The sequence below is a fragment of the Halichoerus grypus genome, chromosome 14 (genome assembly GCF_964656455.1).
Source record: "Halichoerus grypus chromosome 14, mHalGry1.hap1.1, whole genome shotgun sequence".
Classification (NCBI taxonomy): Eukaryota; Metazoa; Chordata; class Mammalia; order Carnivora; family Phocidae; genus Halichoerus; species Halichoerus grypus.
The window spans coordinates 18,467,095-18,489,873 of record NC_135725.1 but is presented as its reverse complement, the minus strand read 5'-3'; the positions used below and the strand labels follow the sequence as shown (position 1 = coordinate 18,489,873).

The window sequence follows — 22,779 nt, the reverse complement described above, 5'->3', positions numbered from 1 at the left end:
AATACATTAAAATCTGAAGTTCATTACATGAAAGAAAAATGACAGGTTCATTCTCTCATGAACAGAATTCCAAAAATCCTAACAAAATATGCAATTAATTTGAATGTGATAATAGGTTTGTCCTTTCTGGATGTAAGAAATGATTATCGTTATACCTGAATTTTAAATAAAACAGTACCAATTAGTTTCAACTAAACTATATCTAGTCTAGAAGCATAAATTTAAAGTATACCTTACTAATATCAGTTTAACATGACTAAAAGTTTAGTTTAGGATACAATTCTTAATATACCAACATTAATACTAGCATTTACCTGTTGCTGTCTTGTCACGAAATTCTTCAAGTTTTGTCAAAGTCGCTGAAGTGAGCTGTGCTAGATTTACCTCTTTCGGAGGTCTGAAGAATTCGACTATACTATTCACTGTTCTCTGTTAAAATAAGTACCATTAACATTAGGCACAAACTCAAAGCAAATTGAAATATATTAAAACTTAGTGATTAAAAAAATGCTTACTGCATCATATATCATTTCTAAAGGTTCAGCTTCTATGATACATCTTTGAGCAACAGTTTCATCTAATGGATTTATCTCAAATATAATTTGGAAGAGTGACGTAGCATCATCCAATGAAGAAAGGAGGCGAGGTTTTGTTGAATTATCTGGTAAGCCAGTAACATGAAATGAATCAATTTTGGTTTCAAATCTACATGAAAAAAGATAGGACAAAAATTAGCTATCAATCCAATTTTACATTTTACAGTATTTTTCAAACTGAAAATAAAGTAAAAATTAATGAAAACAATTTCAATTTGCATTTCTTCCTATTCCATTCCATTCATATCAAAGAAAATATACAACGATTTGATCTGAATTGACATAGATTAAGTCACAAACAACCCTATTGACATGTTGATCTAGGGGACCCAGTCATAGGGGAGCCCCCATAATATTTTGACATATACCTCTAGGAACTGGACCAGGTTCCCACAATAAATTTTGGAGAAAAAACCCCTCACGCTTCAGGCAAGGAAAGGAACCATTTAAAAATAAAGGAACCATTTAAAAATATAACACTATGTTCTTAAAGCATGCTCCTTGGAGGAGCTAGTTAACTAGAGCCTAACCTAATTAAGTATTATCAGAGCCAAAATACCTAGAGAAGGGAAATAACCAACTTCAGTCAGGTCTACTATCCCATATGGAAGAAGGGAAACACCCAATATCCCCCCAACTCTAGCTATTCTGTACCCCTAAGGCAGGGAGAGGGGGAATACTGAGAAACTTCTTAAGTCCACAGACCAGAAGCATGGGATCATTAAAAGACTGAGAGCTAATCAAAGCACTAGAGAACTCTTCCCTTTCCCGCACATCTAAAAACCAAATCACTACAGGCTTATTTGCAGTAGTTCTTTTCATCCAGTACATTACATCTGGCTATCAGGAAAAAAATAGCATGGCACACCAAAAGGCAAACAGAACAACTTGAAGTGACAAAATTATTTAAAAATAACAATTAATATGCTAAGGGGTATAATGGACTAAGTAAACAACATGCAAGAACAGATGAACAATGTGAGCAGAGAGATGGAAATCCTAAGAAAAAACCAAAAATAAATACTGAAGATCAGAAACACTGTAACAAGAATGCCTTTAATGGGCTTATTAGGATATAGACACAGTTGAGGAAATTAATCCCTGAGCTGGGGAATGTATTAGTAGAGTCATAAAAATACATAAAGCAGAGAACAAAGACCAAAATAACAGAACAATCAAGTGCTGTGGTACTACAAAAAATTACCATATGCATAACAGGAATACCAGAATAAAGAGAAAAGCACAGATTTTAAACAAGCATGACTGACAATTTCCCCAAATTAATGTCAGACACTAAGCCATGGATCCAGAAAGGTCAGAGCACATCAAGCAGAATAAATGCAAACAATCAATCAAAAAACTACACCTAGGCATATTTTTATACTAAAAAAATATAAGTATAAAGAAATATAAAGAAAAAATCTTGAAAGAAACCAAAGGAAAAAACCACCTTACATAGAGAGGAGCAGGGATAAGGATTACATCTGCCTTCTCCAAAGCCATGGAAGCAAGAAAAGAGTGTAGTGAAAATTTTAAAGAGAAAAGAAAAAAATCAACCTAGAATTCTGTACCCTATGAAATTCTCCTTCACAAGTTAAAACAAAATACTAAGACAAACAAAAAATTGGGGAAAATTATTGTAACTAGACCTGTCTTTTGAGAAATATTAAAAGAAGTTATTTAGAGAAAAAGAAATACTGTAAGGTAGAAATTCAGAACTACATAAAGGAAGAGCAATGAAGGAAAAAAATGTAAAGGTAAAATGAACACTTTTACTTATTAATCAAACAAATTAGTATGTTCAAAATAATAGTAACGTGTTTGGTTATATATGCTTACATACATGTCTTATGTATATTTTATGCTTACACATGTTCATATATAAGTGAAATGAATAGCAGCAAGATACAAGGGACTAGAAAAAGGACTAAGGATTTTTTTTTTATCATCAAGTACTCCCACTACTCATGAAATACTACACTGTTATTTGAAAGGAGACTTGAAAAAAAAAAAAGCTATAACTGATATGTTAACAAAGGAGAAAAAACAAAACCATATGAGACACCAGTTAAACTGGGGTGCCAGGGCGGCTCAGTCAGTCAAGCATTTGACTCTTGATAACAGCTCAGGTCCTGATCTCAGGGTTGTGAGTTCAAGCCCCATACTGGACATCATGCTGGGTGTGGAGCCTACTTTAAAAAAAAAAAAAAAAGATACTCAAACCACAAAAGGCAGGGTGGAAAAAAAGCCCACAAAAGGCAGAAAGGTAAGAAAGACAAAAACAGGAACAAAGAACAAGAGCAACAAATAGAAAACAGCAAAGATTATGGTAGATGTTCAAAAAACAAGAGCAACAAATAGAAAACAGCAAAGATTATGGTAGATGTTAAGAGAATGAAAAGACAAGTCACAGTCTATGAAAAAATATTACAAAAGACACATCTGATAAAAGAGTGTTATCCAAAATATACCAAGAACTCTTAAAATTCAACGAGAAGGAAACAAACACAGTTTAAAAAAAAATGGGCCAAAACCTTAATAGACACCGCATCAAAGAAGACCTATAGATGGCAAGTAAGTAGACGAAAAAATGCTCTATATCATAGGTCATCGAAGAAATGCAAATTAGGGGCTCCTGGGTGGCTCAGTCAGTTAAGCATCTGCCTTCAGCTCAGGTCATGATCCTGGAGTCCCAGGATCGAGCCCCGCATTAGGCTCCCTGCTCAGCGGGGAGTCTGCTTCTTCCTCTACCCCCCACCCTGCTCTCGTGCTCTCTCTCACACTCTCTCTCTCTCAAATAAAATCTTAAATTAAAAAAAAAAAAAGAAATGCAAATTAAAACAACAAAGATTCCACTACACATTATCAGATGTGGTCAAAATACTGACAACGCCAAATAAAGGCAAGGATGTAGAGCAATAGGAACTCTCCAACATTGGTGGGAATGCAAAATGGTACAGTCTCTTTGGAAAAGAGATTTGCAGTTTCTTACAAAATTAAACATACTCTTATCATATGATCTAGCAGTCATGCTCCTTGGTATTTACTCAAAGCAGCTGAAAACTTATGTCCATACAAAAACCTGTACACAAATGTTTATAGCAGCTTTGTTCATACTTGCCAAAACTTAGAAACAACCAAGATGGCCTTCAGTAGGCGAATGGATAAACTGTTACAGCCAAATAATGGCATGTCATTAAGCACTAAAAACCAAACACACTACTGAACTATGAAAAGACAAAGTTTAAATGCATATTATTAAGTGAAAGAAGTCACTCTAAGAAAGATACATAGTGTAGGATTCTAACTGCATGCACAACATTCTTGAAAAAGGCAACAACTATGGACACAGCAAAAAGATCAGAGGTTGCGGGTGAGCATGATGAACTGGCAGAAAAGAGAATTTTTAAAGCAGTGAAAATACTCTATGGTACCATAATAATGGACATGTCATTATATGTTTGTCCAAACCCATAGGAAAACACACCACCAAGAGTGAATGGCAATATAAACTATGAATTTTGGGTGAGTATGATGTGTCAATGAGTGCAGGTTCATTGTTAGTAAAAAATGTACCATTCTAGTGCTTGATGTTGAAAATGGAGGAGGCTATGCATGTGCAGAGGGTTTAGAGGTAAATTCTGTACATTCCTCCCAATTTTGTTGTAAGCCTAAAACTGCTCTAAAAAATAAATTCTTAAAAAAAAAAAAAGGTAATGGAGGAGTATTATCATGGAAAATTGCAGAGTTAAGTGCTCCAAGAATTACTCTCTCCACTGAAACAACCATTAAGCTAGCAAAAACTGCCAGAGTCAACATCTCTGCAAGCCTGGAATTTAATCAATCAAAAACTTACAGCAACCAAGGAAGTGCTTAATGAATACCACTACATTTCAGAAAGAAAGCACGGTGGCATTTTTATTTAACTTTCTACCATCCTCCACTTCTGAGCACAGCAGTGACTATGGTAAATGAGCCACATCCTGGTGTGGCCTGCTGGAGCCAGGGGACTAATACAGATGCTAAGGTCTGAATGTGTATGTCTCCCTCAAAATTCATTTGTTGAACTGATAATGCCCATTGTGATGGTATCTGGAGCCTTTGGGAGGTGATTACGTCATGAGGGCTACAGGATTAGAGGTCTTATAAAAGAGACCCTACAGAGAGCCCTAGCCCCTTCCATCTCATGAGGACACTGTAAGAACCCAGCAGTCAGAAATTTGGAAGAGGGCTTTTAGCAGAACCTGGCAGTGCTGGCACCCTGATGTTGGACCTCTAACTTTCAGAACTGTGAGAAATAAATTTCAGTTTTTTATACCAGTCTGTGGTATGTTATTATTGCAGCCCAAATGAAGTAAGATAGCAGTCTTGTTCTTAAAATAATGTGGTCAAGTGTTTTCACCTGCTTGACAATTCCCTAAGACACCAGTGTAGAGGGTGACCTCTATTTTGTTCTCCTGTCATGCAGGCAGAGATAACATCTGTCCAAAAATTCAAAGACATGGACTAATGACATCTTTCTGGAGCAAGGGAGAGTGGATGGGGAAAATACCAGCCAGATCCCTATGCCCAGGAATGAGGAGACTGAAAGGAAGTTTCTCAGAGGAAAAAGTCTCAGAAAGGCCACATATAAACCATGGAAGCCAGAGTGCAACACACATGCTGAGAACACAATGTACACTCAGAAAAGACCTGACCAGACCTGGGCATGCACTTTTAATGGATCTGTGAGCACAATGCAAGCAGGAGGTGAATGTCAAGGCAGAGATGTAGGAAGCCTGGCACAGCACTGAAGTGCCAGAGCTCAAAGTCCAGTACAAGGACTACAGAGTATTTCTCTGTTTTGGTTTCAGGAATTTAAGGAAATGTCAGTTCACTGCCTACTCACTGAAATAATGGAACAGATACTTCAGTTATCACAAATGACAAAGAGAGTCTTCTCAAAAATAGTTTGGAAAATTCACTGTATTCATTTGCTAGAGCTGCTGTAATAAATTATCACAAACATTGCAACTTAAAACAAGCACTTATTCTCTCACAGATACAGAGGCCAGAGGTCTGAAACCTGTTGGTTCCTTCTGGAGGCTCAGAGGGATATGTTCCATGACTTTCTACAAGATTCTGGTTATTGCCAGGAATCCTTGGTATAAGTTGGCCTAGACATATATTATGCTTATCACTATCACATCACTGGCATTCTTCTCTTGTGTGTCTGTCTTCAAATCTTCTTCTCCAGTCTTCCTGTTTCTGCTGTATCTGTGTTAAAATTTCCCTTTTCTTATAAGAACACCAGTCATTGAATTAGAGCCCACTCTAATCTATGGTAGATTAGACTCTAATCTGCTTTAAATTCATCTTTACTCATCAACTTCATTATATCTAGAAAGACCCTATTTCAAAATAAGGTTACAGTCACAGGTACTAAGGGTCAGAACTTGACATAACTTTTTGGAGGAAATACTTCTACCCACTAAAGTAAGTAAACAAATGGAGGACTACAGCCCTCAACAATAAACAACAAACCCAGGTGAGAGAATCTAATTTCCATAGTTAATACACTATACAGTTCAAAATGTCGATTTTTAAACAAATAAATTACAAACCATACACAGGAACAATGTACTAACGATAAACAAGCTGTCTTAAATGGGCTCTCAAAGCTAAAGGAAATCATGGACAAAGTAGTAAAGAAATCCAGGTAAAAGATGTAGAAACAGAATATAAACGAGATAGAAAGTGTAAAATACGACCAAACAAAGTTTCTAGACAAAAGTACAACAGTTAAAAGGAAAAAAAAAAAAAAACATTAGAAAAGGTCAACAGCAGATTTGAGAAGCGAAAAGAATGAATCAGCAAAATTGAATACAGACAAGTGAAATTACAGAGTCTGAGGAACTGAATGAAAAAGGAATGAAGAAGGGTGCCTGGGTGGCTCAGTCAGTTAAGCCTCCGACTCTTAATTTCGACTCAGGTCATGATCGTGGGGTCCTCAGATCAAGCCCTCAGTTGGGCTCCATACTGAGCATGGAGCCTGCTTAGGAATCTCTCTCTCCTTCTCCCCACTTCTCTCTCAAAAAACAAAAAGGGAGGAAGGGAGGAAGAGGGGGGGAGAAAGAAAAGAAAAGAAAAGAAAGAAAGAAAAGGGAGGGAAAGGAAAGGAGGAAGGAAGGAAGGGAGGAAGGAAGAGAAGACAGGAGTCCATCAAAATCCTAGAGGAGAACACAGGCAGCAACCTCTTTGACCTCAGCCGCAGCAACTTCTTCCTAGAAACATCACCAAAGGCAAGGGAAGCAAGGGCAAAAATGAACTACTGGGACTTCATCAAGAGAAAAAGCTCTTGCAAAGCAAAGGAAACAGTCAACAAAACCAAAAGACAACCACCAGAATGGGAGAAGATATTTGCAAATGACATATCAGATAAAGGGCTAGTATCCAAAATCTATAAAGAATTTATCAAACTCAACACCCAAAGAATAATCCAATCAAGAAATGGGCAGAAGACATGAACAGACATTTTTCCAAAGACATTTTTCCAAATGGCCAACAGACACATGAAAAAGTGCTCAACATCGCTCGGCATCAGGGAAATCCAAATCAAAACCTCAAGGAGAGGGGCGCCTGGGTGGCTCAGTCATTAAGCGTCTGCCTTCGGCTCAGGTCATGATCCCAGGGTCCTGGGATCGAGCCCCGCATCGGGCTCCCTGCTCGGCGGGAAGCCTGCTTCTCCCTCTCCCACTCCCCCTGATTGTGTTTCCTCTCTGTCTCTCTGTCAAATAAATAAATAAAATCTATAAGAAAAAAAAAAAAAAACTGTTCTCTTATACTTTAAAAAAAAAAAAAAAACCTCAAGGAGATACCACCTCACACCAGTCAGAATGGCTAAAATTAACAAGGCAGGAAACGACAGATGTTGGCGAGGATGCAGAGAAAGGAGAACCCTCCTACACTGTTGGTGGGAATGCAAGCTGGTACAGCTACTCTGGAAAACAGTATGGAGGTTCCTCAAAAAGTTGAAAATAGAGTTACCATACCATCCAGCAATTGCACTACTGGGTATTTACCCCAAAGATACAAATGTAGCGATCTGAAGGGGTACGTGCACCCTGATGTTTATAGCAGCAATGTCCACAATAGCCAAACTATAGAAAGAGCCAAGATGCCCATCAACAGATGAATGGATAAAGAAGATGTGGTGTGTATACATACCATGGAATATTATGCAGCCATCAAAAGGAATGAAATCTTGCCATTTGCAACGACATGGATGGAACTGGAGGGTATTATGCTGAGCGAAATAAGTCAATCAGAGAAAGACATGTATCATATGACCTCACTGATATGAGGAATTCTTAATCTCAGGAAACAAACTGAGGGTTGCTGGAGTGGTGGGGGGTGGGAGGGATGGGGTGGCTGGGTGATAGACACTGGAGAGGATATGTGCTATGGTGAGCGCTGTGAATTGTGTAAGATTGATGAATCACAGACCTATACCTCTGAAACAAATAATACATGTTAAAAAAAAAAAGAAGAAGATAGTAGGAAGGGAAAAATGAAGGGGGGGAATTGGAGGGGGAGACGAACCATGACAGACTATGGACTCTGAGAAACAAACTGAGGGTTCCGGGAGCGGGGGGGGATGGGTTAGCCTGGTGATGGGTATTAAAGAGGGCAAGTACTGCATGGAGCACGGGGTGTTATATGCAAACAATGAATCATGGAACACTACATCAAAAACTAATGATGTAATGTATGGTGATTAACATAACATAATAAAATTAAAAAAACATTAGCTGTATCACACTAAAAATAAAAATCAGAATTAGTAAAAAAAAAAAAAAAATCAGAAAAAAAGAGAAAGAAAAAGAAAAAAAGGAAAAGGGAAAGGGAGAAAGGAAGGAAGGAGGTAGAAAGAAAGAAAGAAAAGAAAAGAAAAAACAAAGATCAGTAAACAGTGCCTAAGGTGGGAGACCATCAGCAGACCTACACATGTATTCTGGGAGTCTCAGAAGAGAAAAAGGGACAAAAAGAATATCTGAAAAAATAATGGCCCCAAATTTGTCAAATTTGATAAAAGCCAAAAATCTACACATCGAAGCTGAATGCACTCTATAATAAAGATCAACTCTAAAGACCCACACAGAACACAGTATAATCAGTCAAAAACAAAAACAAAGATAGTATCTTGAAAGCAGCAAGAGAGAACCAACTCATCCTATGCAAAGGTAATAGGTTAAGAGCTGATCTATCAGAAAACATGGAATCCAAAAGGCGGTGGGATGATATACTCAAAGTATTGAAATTTTTAAAATGTAAACCAAGAATTCCATCTAGCAAAACTAACCTAAAATGCAAAGAAATTAAGACATTTACAGATGAAAAAAAAAAAAACTGGGGGAGTTTGTCAACAGTAGATCTGCCTAGAAAAAGTGTTAAAAGGGGTCTTACAGGCTAAAATGAAAGAATACAGTACCCTATAAACTACAGAAATAAAGAACTCTGGTAAGGATACTACATAGGTAAATATAAAAGCCAGTGTTACTTATTTTTGGTTTCTAACTACTCTACTTCCTCTAGGATTTAAAGAAAAATGCACAAAACAATCATAAATCTAGACTGACAGGAATACAATGTATATATAAAGATGTAACTTGTGAACACAATGAAGGGGAACAACATATCTGTGTAGAAGCAGAGTTTTTGTAGATTACTGAAAATAAGTTGGTATCGATTTAAACTATATTGTCTTAAATTTAGAATGTTAATTTCAATTTCCATGTATCCACCAAGGCAGTGACTAAAATGTATACAGAAAAAGAAATGTAGACAGAATCAAAAAGAAATCAAACAAAAGGAAGGCAGAGTTGGAGGAGTTGGGGTTGAGGGGGAAGGTATGAAGACATACAGTAAACAAATGGCATAAATCCTTCCTTAACAGTAATCACTTTAGATGTCAATGCTATTAAACTCACCAATTCAAAGATCGAGACTGGCAGAACAGATGAAAAAACTAGATACAATACGTTGTGCACAAGAGATTCACTTCATATCTAGACACAAAAGTTGAGAGTGAAGGGATGGAAAAAGAATCTAGGCAACTTGTAGCCAAATGAGAACAGTGTTTACATTAATATCATACAAAACAGTCTTTAATAAAAAAAAATGTTCACTATATATTGATAAAAAGGGTAAATTCGAAGATACAACAGTTATAAATATGAATCCCACACTGACGAAACTGAAGAGAGAAATAGACAATTTTACAATAACAGTTGGAGACTTCAATACCATCTTAAATAAATGCAGAACATCTAGACCAAGACACAATAAAGTAATAGAGAATCTGAACAAAACTACAAACCAATTATATATAACCTATATAGAACATTCCACCCAACAGCAGAATACACATTCTTTTCAAGCGTAGGCACTAGAACAGTCTCCAAGAAAAAACATCTGTTTGGCCACAAAACAGGTCTTTAAAACTTTACGGAATGAAGTTATACAAAAAAAAAAAAAAAAAAAATCCTCTCCAATCACCAATCACAATGACATTAAAGCTGGAAATCTTGGAGGTAAATTCCAAAGTTTCTGGTAAATTTCCAGAAGCAAAAATTTGGAGTTTCTCAAATATGTGGCACCTGAACAAAATATTCTTTTTTTTTTTTTTTTTTTTGAAGATTTTATTTATTTATCTGAGAGAGAGAATGGGAGACAGAGAGCACGAGAGGGGGAGGATCAGAGGGAGAAGCAGACTCCCTGCTGAGCAGGGAGCCCGATGTGGGACTCGATCCCGGGACTCCAGGATCATGACCTGAGCCGAAGGCAGTTGCTTAACCAACTGAGCCACCCAGGCGCCCCTGAACAAAATATTCTTAAACAATCAATGGGGGGGGGGAAATCACAAGAAAAATTAGAAAATACTTTGAAATGAACGTAAATTAAATGTAGCATGACAAAACTCAAGGGATGTATCCACAGTGATGCTCATAAGGAGATTTCTATCTGTAAGTAACTACATTAGAAAACAAAAGATCTCAAATCAATAACCTTGCTTTTTACCTCAATGACTAGAAAAAAAAGAAAAGACTAAACCCATGGCTCACAGGAATAATAAAATGATAAATATTAGAATGGAGATAAATGAAATAAAAATAAAGACAAAAAAATTGCCTCTTTGAAAAATAAACATACTCAATAAACGTTTACCTAGACTAAGAAAAAAAAAAAGAGGAAAGATACAAATAACTAAAGTCAGAAATGACACTGAAGGCATTATTACGTACCTTTAAGGAATAAAAATAACTATAAAAATGTATTGTAAATGACAGGACACCAAGAAAATAAATAACCTAAATGAAATGGACAAATTTCTAGAAACATAAAGATTACAAAAACTGCCTCAAGAGAAAGCAGAAAATCAGAACAGATTTATAACTAGTAAGTAAATCGAATCCATAATCAACCTCCAAAAGTAATCAACCTCCCAACAAAGAAAGAAGAGTCCAAGACCAGATGGTTTCACCAGTGATTTCTATAAAATATTTAAAGAAAAATTAATATCAATCCTTCTGAAATTCTTCCAGAAAACATAAGAGGGAACACCTCCTAACTCATTCTGAGAAAAACAAAATTAAAGACCCATATCCCTTATGAAGATAGATGCAAAAACTTCAACAAAATACTAGCAAACTGGAGCGCCTGGGTGGCTCAGTTAGTTAAGCATCTGCCTTTGGCTTAAGTCATGATCCTGGGGTCCTGGGATCAAGCTGCGTCGGGGTCCCTGCTCAGTGGGAAGTCTGCTTCTCCCTCTCCCTCTGCGCCTCTGCCCCCCACAGCCGGCTTATGCACATGCACTCTCCCTCTGTCTCAAATAAATAATTAAAATCTTAAAAAAAAAGAAATACTAGCAAACCAAATTTAACAGCCTATTAAAAAGATTACTCATCATGACCAGGTAGGATTTATTCTAGGAATCTATTTGATGGTGGTTGGAAATAAGAAAAACAATAAAACAATCTATTAATAGAATGACAAAGTCACATGATCATCTCAAATGATGCAAAAAAAAAAAGCATTTTTAAAAATCCAAAATCATTAAAAAATTTTTCAAAAACTAAGGAATACAAGTGTACTTCCTCAACCTGAAGAAGGGCATTTCTTAAAAACCAAAAAAAAACACACAAAAACAAACCTATGACTAGAATCATACTCACTGGTAAAAGACCAAAAGCTTTCCCTCCAAAACCATGAACAAGACAAGGATGCGCACTTTGAACACTGTTCTAGAAGTTCCAGCCAAAGTAATTAGCCAGGAAAAAGAAATTAAAGGTACCTAATTGGAAAGGAAAAAATGAAAATCTATTCATGTACGGCATCACAACACAGGGGTTAGGGCCAATGACAGCCTACAGAGTCAAAAATCCACATATAACTTTTGTTTCCCCAAATTCCTAATAGCCTACCATGGATGAGAAGGCTTCCCAGCAGCATTAACGGTCAATGATCCATACTTTGTAATATGTGTTTTATGCTGTATTCTTACAATAGAGAAATTTTTTAAAAATCATTAAGGGAGAGAAAATACATTTGCAGTACTGGGGGAAAAAAAAACCATGATAGGTAAGTGAACCCACGCAGTTCAAACCCATGTTGTTCAAGGATCAAGGGTACACAGAAAATCCCAAAGGATCTACGAAAAAACAATTAGAGTTAATAATTCAGCAAAGCTGCAAGCACAAGATCAACATCTAAAAATCAACTATGCTGCTATACATCTACAATGACTAAATTGAAGAGGAAATTGACACAATTCCATCACATTAACATCCAAAACGATAAACATTTAAGAAAATATTTAACCAAAAAAGACTTGAACAGTGAACAAAATAATGCTAGAAAAAAACGTAGAAATACCTAAATAAATGGAAGGATATCTATACTCATTGATTGGAAGACCTAATATTGTTTTGATAGCAATACTACTGAAAGCAATCTATAAATTTAAGGTAATCCCTATCAAATTCAAAGGAGCTTTTGTGTGAAATGGAAAAGCCAAATCCTCAAATTCATATGGATTTGCAAGGGATCCAAATATCCAAAATATTCTTGAAAAAGTACAACAAGATGGAAGACTTGCACTTTCCAATTTCAAAATTTACTACAAAGCTACAGTAGTCAAAGCAGTGTGGAATTGATATATGGATAGACCAAATGAGTCTACAGAATGGAAGGAAATAGAATTTAGAGTCCAGAAATAAAGCCATATATTTATGACCAAATGATTTTCAAAAAGGGTAACAAGATCATTCAATGGGGAAAAATAATTTCTTTAACAAGTGGTCTTAGGACACCGAGATATCCACATACAAGTGAATCAAACTGTATTCACTGTCTATACCATATACAAAACTTAACTCATTGTGGATCATAAACCTAAATATAAGAGTTAGAACTTTAATACTCTTAGAAAATATAGGACTAGATTTCCATAATCTTTGGTTAGACAAATCTTCTTACATATTATATCAAAAGCATAAGCAATGACAGAAAAATAAACCAAATAAATTATACTTCATCAAAATTAAAAACAGTGCATCAAAGGACATTATCAAGAAAATGCAAGGACAAGCTAAAGAATGGAAGTAAATATCATGTATCTAGAGTCTAGCATATATAAAGTATTTTTACAACTCAACAAAAAGAATAACCCAATTTTAAAAATGGACCCAGTGAAGACGTATGTGAAGATGTCAACATCCACATGAAAAGATGCTGAATATCATTAAACATTAAGGAAATACAAATAAACACAATGAGAAACCACATTTCACACCCAAAAGAATAACTATAATTTAAAAGCACATACAAGAAAATAAGTGTTGGGAAGAATATGGAAAATTTGAAATCCTTGTACACTGCTAATGGAAATGTAAAACTGTCAGCCCTATGAAAAACACATTGGCCCTTCCTCAAAAAGTTAAAAACAGAATCATGCTGACTCAGCAATTCCATTCCTAGGTGCACAGCAAAAGAATGTGTACTCAAATCCACACTCATGAATGTTCACTGTGGTATCACAATAGCCAAAAGGTGGAAAAAACTCAAATTTCCATAGAACAGATGAATAGAATAAGCAAAATGTGATAAATACATACAATGGAATACTGTGCAGTCTTACAAAGGAGGGCACCTGGGTGGCTCAGTTGGTTAAGCAACTGCCTTCAGCTCAGGTCGTGATCCTGGAGTCCCAGGATCGAGTCCCACATCGGGCTCCCCACTCAGTGTGGAGTCTGCTTCTCCCTCTGACCCTCTCCCCTCTCATGCTCTCTCTCTCTCTCTCAAATAAATAAATAAAATCTTTAAAAAAAAAAAAAAAGGAATGAAATTCTGATATACAGAACAACATGGATGAGCCTTGAAAACATTATGCTAAGTGAAATAAACCAGACACAAGAGGTCACGTAATGTATGATTCCATTATATGACATATCCAAAAACAGAAAGCAGACTCGTGTCTTCCAAGAGCCAGGAGGAGGGGAGTGATTCTTAATAAGTATGGGGTTTCACTTTGTGGTAATGGTATTTTGACTAGATAGGGGTGGTGATTATTCAACATTATGAACATATTAAATCCCACTGAATTATACTCTTTAGAATGATTAATTTTATGATGTCAATTTTACTTCAATAAAGTCATTAAAATAAAATTAATGAATTAGTAAATGCATAGATTCAAAAAAAAAAAAATTCCCAAATCACTATCATACCAGTTAAAGATACTTGAAAAAAGCAAAGTAACCTAAGCCTAAAGCAAGCAAAGTAAAAAAAATATATAAAGGTTAGAGGACAAATTAGTAAAACAGAGAATGGAAAAAAATATAGAAAAAAACAAGACCAAAACTGCTTTTTTTTTTTTAAAAGATCAACAAAATTTAAGTAGTCTAAGAAATAAGAGCAAAGACAAAAAAATTAGAGTGAAAGACGACATTACTACCAACCTCACAGAAAAAAAAGATTACATGGTAATACTGTAAACAACTACATGTCAACAAATTAGACAGCTTAAATGAAATGGGCAAATTCCTGAAAAGGAACTACTGAAACTGACTGGAAAAAAAAAAAAAAAAAACGAAAAACGTAAATAGACCTAAGGACACGTACAGATAAGTTAATAATTTAAAAACTTCCCACAAAGAAAAGCTCAGGCCCCAGTGACATTACTGGTGAATTCTACCACCAAACGTTTAATAAAGAATACCAGTTCTTTACAAACTACTCCAAAGAGGAGGGAACATTTCCCAACTCATTTTATAAGGACAGTATTATCCTAAAAAAATAGACAAAGCCATCACAAAAAAACTATAGACCAGTATTCTCATGAACACAGACATAAAAATCCTCACCAACAAACCAAATCCAGCTGTACATAAAAAAGATCATACATACAACCAAAAGAATATACCATGATTTTATCGTATGAAAAATCAATTAAGGTGAATACCTTAAAAGAAGGTATAAATCAAAAGAAAAAAGGACAAACTACACAATCTTCTCAAGGAACACAGAAAATGCATTTAACAAAATCTAACAAACTTTCATGCAAAACAAAAAAACCCCAACATAAACAAAAGCCAAAAACTCAACAAACTAGGAATAGAAGGGGATTTCTCAAAACTGATAAAAGGCATCTATGAAAAACCCACACTTAACATCATATTCAAGAGACTGAACTCTTCTCCTTAAGATAAAGAATTAGAAAAAGATGCCCTTTCTGACCACTTCCATTCAACATAGTACTGAAGGTTCAAACAAGGGCAATTAAGAAATGAAAGAAAAGGTGTCCACATTGGAAATACAGATGTAAAACTATCTCTATTTGCAGATGCAATGCTCATGTATGCAGAAAATCCTAAGGAATTTAATAAAAACTACTGGAACTAATTAACAAGTTTATCAAGGCTGCAGGGTAATAGATCAATATACAAAAATCAATTATATTTCTACACACTTGTAATCAACAATCCAAAAATGAAATTAAGAACATGATGCCACTTGTAAGCACTGATGGGGTTCAGGACATATTACCCCCAAAATATGGCACCTTGGCATAGTAAGTATTTTAAGTTGAAGGAATTTGAGAAAACAGCAGAAGCAGGAAGGTCACTCTGATAGTCCCGTACCCTTCCCCCCCTCAAACAGGTCATAAAATCTTCACATAATAGGTGCCCTCCCTATAGCTAGAGGAAAAAAGCATCCTTATCTCTAAAAACAAAGGTAAACTGAGAGGAGTCCTAAAAAACAGGGCTTGCTAAGTTTCTCCCAGTCTACCATACTTACCTTACACTCCTTGACCTATCATATTCCTTCACAACTATCCACTCTTCATCAAACCTAACATAGTCTAGTCTAACTGGTTCTTTTGATCTTCATTATGAAGGTTCTTTTATTAAACTTTTGTTAAATAAATCTGTATGCTTCTCCCTTGCTAATCTTTGTCAGATTTAATTTTCAGATGCAGCCAGGCACTCAAAAAGGGTTGAGGAAAACGCTTTCCTCCCATACAGCATCAAAAACAATAAAATACATGAGAATATACTTTTCAAACAAGATATAAAACTTGTACTCAGAAAAGTATAAAACATTGTTGAAATTAATGAGGATAAATAAGTGGAAAGGCATCCAATATTCATGCACTTTAAGATAATACCATTTAAATGTCAGTACAAAAACTGATCTACAGATTCAACAAGATCCTTATCAAATCTAAGCTGAAATTTTTGGCAAAAATGGATACAAAGAAATTCAAGAATATCCTAAGAGCTAAAACCATCTTGAAAAAGAAAACAAAACTGGAGGATAAACTTTCTAATTTCAAATTCTACTACAAAGCTATAGTAATCAACACAGTGTACTACTGGCAGAAGGTTGTAGAGATCAATGGAAACAGAAAAAAGTCCAGAAATAAATTCTTACATTTATGGTAAACTCTTTTTGATGAGGGTATCAAGATCATTCAATGGGGTTATAAGGTTTTGCAACAAATGTTGCTGGGACAAATGAATAACCTCATGCAAAAGAACGAAGTTGAACCCCAAACTCACACCATATATAAATGTTAACTCAAAATGGGTCATAAACCTAATTTAAGAAATAAAAGTGTAAAATTCTCACAAGAATACACAGGAATTTATCTTTGTGTCCTTGAGTTAGGCAAAGACTTCTTGAGTCTTCATTGCAACAACAAAAAATAAACTGGACTTCATGAAAACCAAAAACATCTGGCAAAGAATACCAACAAAAAACAATGAATAAGAGAAAATAATTATAAATTTCTTATGAGATAAAGGATTCTCATCAATAATATATATAGAACTCTTAAAACTGAATGAAAAGACAACTCAATTTAAAAATGGGCAAAATAAGTTAATATACATTTCTCTAAAGAATATACAGAAGCAACCAATAAGCACAAGAAAAGATGCTCAATACTGTTAGCTATCAGGGAAATGCAAATTAAGACAACAATGAAATATCAACTCACACCCATCAGGATGGCTCTAATTCAAAAGTGTTGGCAATGATATAGATTAATAAGAAACCGCAAATACTGCTGGTGTGAATATACAATGGTGCAGCTGCTTTGGAAAACAATCTGGCAATTCCTCAAAAAGTTAAATACAGAGTTACCATATGAGGAAACAATTCTGCTTCTAAGTACGTACCCAGAAAAATTTAAGCCTTATTGCCCATACAAAATATTGTCTGTAAATATCCAGAGCAACATTATTCATAACAGCCAAAAAGAAGAAACAAACCAAATATCCATCATCTGATGAATGGGCAAACAAAATGTGGTATATCCATACAATGGAATATTACTGTGCAATAGAAAAAAATTAAAACACTAATTCAAGCTATACCGTAAATGAACCGTGAAAATATCATGCTAAGTGAAAGAAGCTGGACAGAAAAGGCCATATATTGTATGATTCCATTCATATGAAATGCCTCCAACAGACAAGTTCTTAGAAATAGAAATTAAATTAGTTGTTGCCATACACAGGGGAGAGGGGAGAATAGGGAGTGACTGCTAAAAAGGATTTCTTTTTTTAGGGTGTCAAAATGTACTAGAATTAAGATGATGGTAATTGTTGCACAACTCTGTAAATATACCAATGCGAATTTGGTATATGATACCACAAGTGTGATAAACACATGAGTTGTACACTTTAAATAGATGAATTGCATGGGATATTAATTATATCTCAATAAAACTATTTTTAAAAACAAAAGTAAAATAAAGATATTCCCAGATAAAAACCAAATTGACAGAGCAGTTTCTTTTTATATAGTGTGATTGCTGACATTTCTGTTTTATTCTTCAGTGTCCTTCTACATTTCCTTAGCATAGAGTTTTCTATTGAACCTGTATTATTTTTAATAATTCCAAAATGTAAGTTCCTAAAAATACATAAGGATACATTAAACCAAAGTACCCTTACAAAATACCGGAAGACTGTAATCTAACTTCCAACCTCACAGTGAAATGTTTACTTACTGGTAAAAGAAAAATACTTACTTAATGGCTTGTGCTCCTGGTCTTTGCACAATCAAAGTGCTAAATTCTTCCACTACAATATCTAACAGCTCAGGTGTCTCTCGTTTTTCTCTTAGAACAATAGACATACTTTTCAAGTGAACAAAGAACTTCATGGCTTCAAACTAGAATATATTGAGAGAAATAAAATGAAAATAAATTTATATATATTTACATATTTTTATATATGTATGTATATATATGCATATATAGATATATAAAGACAACAAATACTCTTCTTCATAGTTTATTCTTTCCGATAACCAAAAAATACTTTAAAAACAACCCTTCATATATTAAAGAATCACCATATAAACACTACAAAGTAGGGGCAATTTTTATCCATACCTTGGAAATTAAAATAAATATAATATGTACCGACTAGGCAAAGATCACAGAGTAAGTCAGTAACATTTCTGAGAGGATTAAAAATAGGCATATCTACCGTTAAACTCTAAAAGGTATAAGGCAAGAAAACATCTTACTGTTTTTGGCAAGGTTGGATCAACTGCTGTTTCACTATAGCCAATTGCTTCATAGAGTAAAGTTTTTTCTTCAGAGGTCAACATTTCTTCAAGAACTATAATCATAAAGAAGTGTTTTGCATTCTTAACTGGTAAGATAAAACTAACTCACAATTTAGCTGCTTTTAACCAACTGGCAAATTCAACTCTCTTTTTATACTTTTAAGAAATTATAAAAAAATTTTATCTCAAAAAAAAGAAAAAAGAAATTATAATCACTGAATGTTAGGATGGCACCGGCAATTTTAGAAGGATTAGTCTCCAAAAATATAAACTGCTAAATATATGAATTTAGCAATAGAAATTTCTAAATATTTGGATTAAGCAAGCTCACAAAATGACTGTTATTAGGCACTTAGTGTACTGTGCTAAGCAACGTACTTAGCATACAAAATAAGTTACACTAATATCATAATTTCCCATTTTACAGAGGATAAAATTGAAGTTTTGGGAATTTAAATCATTTGTCTGGGCTACGCTGCCAGTAAGTGATAGATCCAGGATATAAACTTAAGCCCCTAAGTCTCCAAAGCTATGATCTTAAACATTTGGTAAGGAAACAAAAACCTTTCCAAGAAATAATTTCAACCAAAATTTACAATGGTTTATACCCTTGGGAATTTACATATTATTAAATCCTGAGCATAAAGCTCTTTTGTAAACATTAAGATAAAAAATTTAATTTTTATTTGATGTATACATGTATAATGTTTTAATAGTAATTTTATTGATAATAAGGATAAATTATGTATGATAGATATATATGCTTTTAATGTTTATTTTAGTTAGAAAATTTTCTGCAGGGGCGCCTGGGTGGCTCAATCGTTAGGCGTCTGCCTTTTGCTCAGGTCATGATCCCAGGGTCCTGGGATCAAGGCCCGTATCTGGCTCCCTGCTTCAGTGGGAAGCCTGCTTCTCCCTCTCACACTCCCCCTGCTTGTGTGTTCCCTCTCTCGCTGTCTCTATCAAATAAATAAAGAAAAGAAAAAAAAAGAAAATTTTCTGCAAAACTTTGCTTTCACAACTGATGATTAGTTGCACTAAATTAACCTAATGATTACCTGCACTCTCTATAAAATGAAATGGACCTACTTCCAGGCTTAACATCTGGTTGTTCTTTACTTCTTGGTTCTGACCAAGTCCACAGCCAGCTAAACCATCCTTTATTTTCCTCTGAATCTTTTGCTCCTTCTCTGAAAATCCTATATCCAGCTTTCTTTACCTAAAATGGTTAAATTTTCAAATAAATGACAAATTATCCTTTATTTAGCAATCTAACAGAAAAATGACATTTACTAAATTTAACTATTCCAGTGAAAAAATGTAAACAATAAACAAACTGACAACAAAACAAAGTAATGCAACATAAGCCAAATGTAAGCATTTAGAATTTCCAGGTAGACAGCCCTACTGTCTTACAAGTCACGGTAATCACGCCACCCCGCCGCCCGCCCCACCCCCAGACTGGATTTTCACCTTCATAGGAACTCAGTGTTTGATAATTATTTAGCAAGAATTATTACTTAGCCAAATTATTCAGCAAGAATTTTCCCCCCACAGGACCTAATTCAAATGTATGGGGCAAAACATCAAACCTATTTTTCTTATACCACAAAGAAGCAAATTTGAACCCCTTTTAGGAAACAGTATATTACAGCCCAACACTAATACCACTGCATCTGTCAAATCTATATGGAATCTAGATTTATTTTTACCAATTGAAAGATAATGTGGAATTACCTCAACTTCTGCCTGTTGTCTTGATATAGTTATATTAAATACATCCAAGGTCTTTTCCAACTCCTTAAAATATAAACAAAAGTGTGTTTAAATGAGTAACTTTACATAGTCTATAGAAAGATTATAAAAATAAAATTTCCTATATAATCTAACAAACTGCTGCAATAAAGATAGGAAGCAAAAAACGGATCATCCACCAACATAATACCTCTTTTAAATTCTGAGAAGCAGTGCTTGTATATATGTCAGCTTGGAAATTAGCAATGATAGAGTAACTTTCTTAAAGAAATCATACATGTCATGCATATAGGTGTCATATTAAGATTTACAGACCCATACTAAAAGATACCATATAGGCATTGTTTAAAATGACCTTTATTTGGGTTCTAACTACAACTGAGGGTAAATACATTAGTGTCACTTTCAACTAAAAATATAATTCTAAATCCTTCATATTATATGCACAGTTGGTGTGTCATCTTTAATATATTCCAAGTGGATCTTTCTGCAGAAAGTCTCCTACTTCAAACATAAAAATAAAACTCAATCTTTAGGGAGCTCCTAATTGGAAATTGGCCTAGATTCAGAATGGTTACATTAATTTCAAGAGGCTATCTCTCCTCAGTCTCCCTAAACTAAACATCATCCATCCATAAAACAATCCCTTCTAGAATATACCATAACGCTAACAGATAAGACTAGTATTTAGGGAATTCTCAAGACAGATAATGCAATGTAAAGTTGCTGGTAAAGACTAGAAATGCCACAAGAATGAAGAGAAAAGGGACTCTGAATGGGCAGAAAATTCAGGAAAGTTTGTACAAGAGATGGGACTTACACAGAGCTTGAGGAATGAGTAAAACTGGAATAAACAGAGATGAGGAAAGGCAGATGGACTTGGCTACAAGTATAAGCATAGTATGTATAAAAGACAGGAAATTAATGCCGTTAGATGGTAACGGGGAAATGGAGTGGTGACAGGTAGTATAAGGCTTTGAAACCGACACAGAAAAGACTGGAATCAATGTAGCAAACACTTTTTAGGCTTTGAGGTTAAAAAAGTCATAATGTGAGGTTTCAAGTTACTATTTGCATGAACCCAAAACTCTCCAGATTGACAATAATCTGAAATTCCAACAGCTCACAGGAGAGTATCACCAGAGGTTATATCACCCAACTGAAGTGAAGAACAGGAGTATGAAAAAGTCTAAGTAAAAGCAATGGTCAGTCAAAATTAAAACAAATGAGGAATTATGTAGTACAAAATATTCAACAATTTCTAAATATGCTTACCTCCAAAGACGTGAGAATTTCACCAGTTGGCTTCTTAGTTGTTATCTTTTTTTTATACAGTTCTTTATACTGCTTCATTTTTTGCCTGTGTTCTCTAATATGCTTCCATGACCACATCCGTAACCGGGGGCAGACATTTACTTCAAGAATACCGTGTATAGCATAAGCCCACCTAGTTAAAAAACAAAAACAAACCCTACACTTAACACCTTCAAGCCAACAGTATGAAATATAAAACTCCTTCTACTCCAAAACAGCATACATAGTACAGAGACTATACTATAGTACCAGACTTTGAAAATGGTGTACTATCTGAGCACTTGATTTTTCCCAGCCCTGTTTGTATTAAGACATTATTAATCTTATCTCTTTCCTGAGTGACAACAAGCAAAATCACTGAATTTTGTTACAAAAAATATAGCTCTACAGAAAGACTATTGAAGCACTACTTGGCAAATAGCACTTTAGTAACCTGACTAGTAATTAAGAGTCAACTAAAAGTAATTGCAACTTCTAGAAAACAGCACGAGCTTAATAAACGGAATAACAAGACTTCTAAATTTTAAAAAGGGGCTGTACTTTTACAGACTCACATAACCTGATTTTCGACTTTAATCACATAGGTTTAACACACCTAATACAAAAGTTTGAATTTTTTTTTTTTTTTTTTTTTTTAATTTTATTTATTTGACATAGAGACAGAGAGAGAAGGAACACAAGCAGGGGGAGTAGGAGAGGGAGAAGCAGGCCTCCAGCCGAGCAGGGAGCCCGATGCGGGGCTCGATCCCAGGACGCTGGGATCATGACCTGAGCCGAAGGCAGACGCCCAACCATCTGAGCCACCCAGGCGCCCAAAGTTTGAATTTTTTTTAAAAAGACATTGCCAGACATAAACTAGGATATAGTTTTTAATAATCCCAAAAATACAGTTAATTAATGGTATTTTAGTATCTCCATTTTTGTTTTGTTTAAAAAAAAAAAATCCCTTAATTTTTTTTTAATTTTTTTATTGTTATGTTAATCCCCATAC

General features: G+C 34.8%; 1 protein-coding gene across 4 annotated transcripts in view; it reads right to left on the bottom strand.

Annotated features, from left to right (window-relative positions):
• Positions 1–22,779, bottom strand: part of VPS13A (vacuolar protein sorting 13 homolog A) — a 268,847-nt gene that overhangs the window by 198,055 nt on the left and 48,013 nt on the right. For all 4 annotated transcript variants that reach the window (XM_078061570.1, XM_036103219.2, XM_036103220.2 and 1 more), the window contains exons 13-19: positions 21,750–21,921; positions 20,457–20,519; positions 19,809–19,938; positions 18,678–18,772; positions 18,175–18,317; positions 516–705; positions 315–429 (exon numbers count right to left, since the gene is read on the bottom strand). In XM_078061570.1, the coding sequence (XP_077917696.1) occupies positions 315–429; positions 516–705; positions 18,175–18,317; positions 18,678–18,772; positions 19,809–19,938; positions 20,457–20,519; positions 21,750–21,921 (908 nt within the window). The remainder of the gene's footprint in view (positions 1–314; positions 430–515; positions 706–18,174; positions 18,318–18,677; positions 18,773–19,808; positions 19,939–20,456; positions 20,520–21,749; positions 21,922–22,779) is intronic.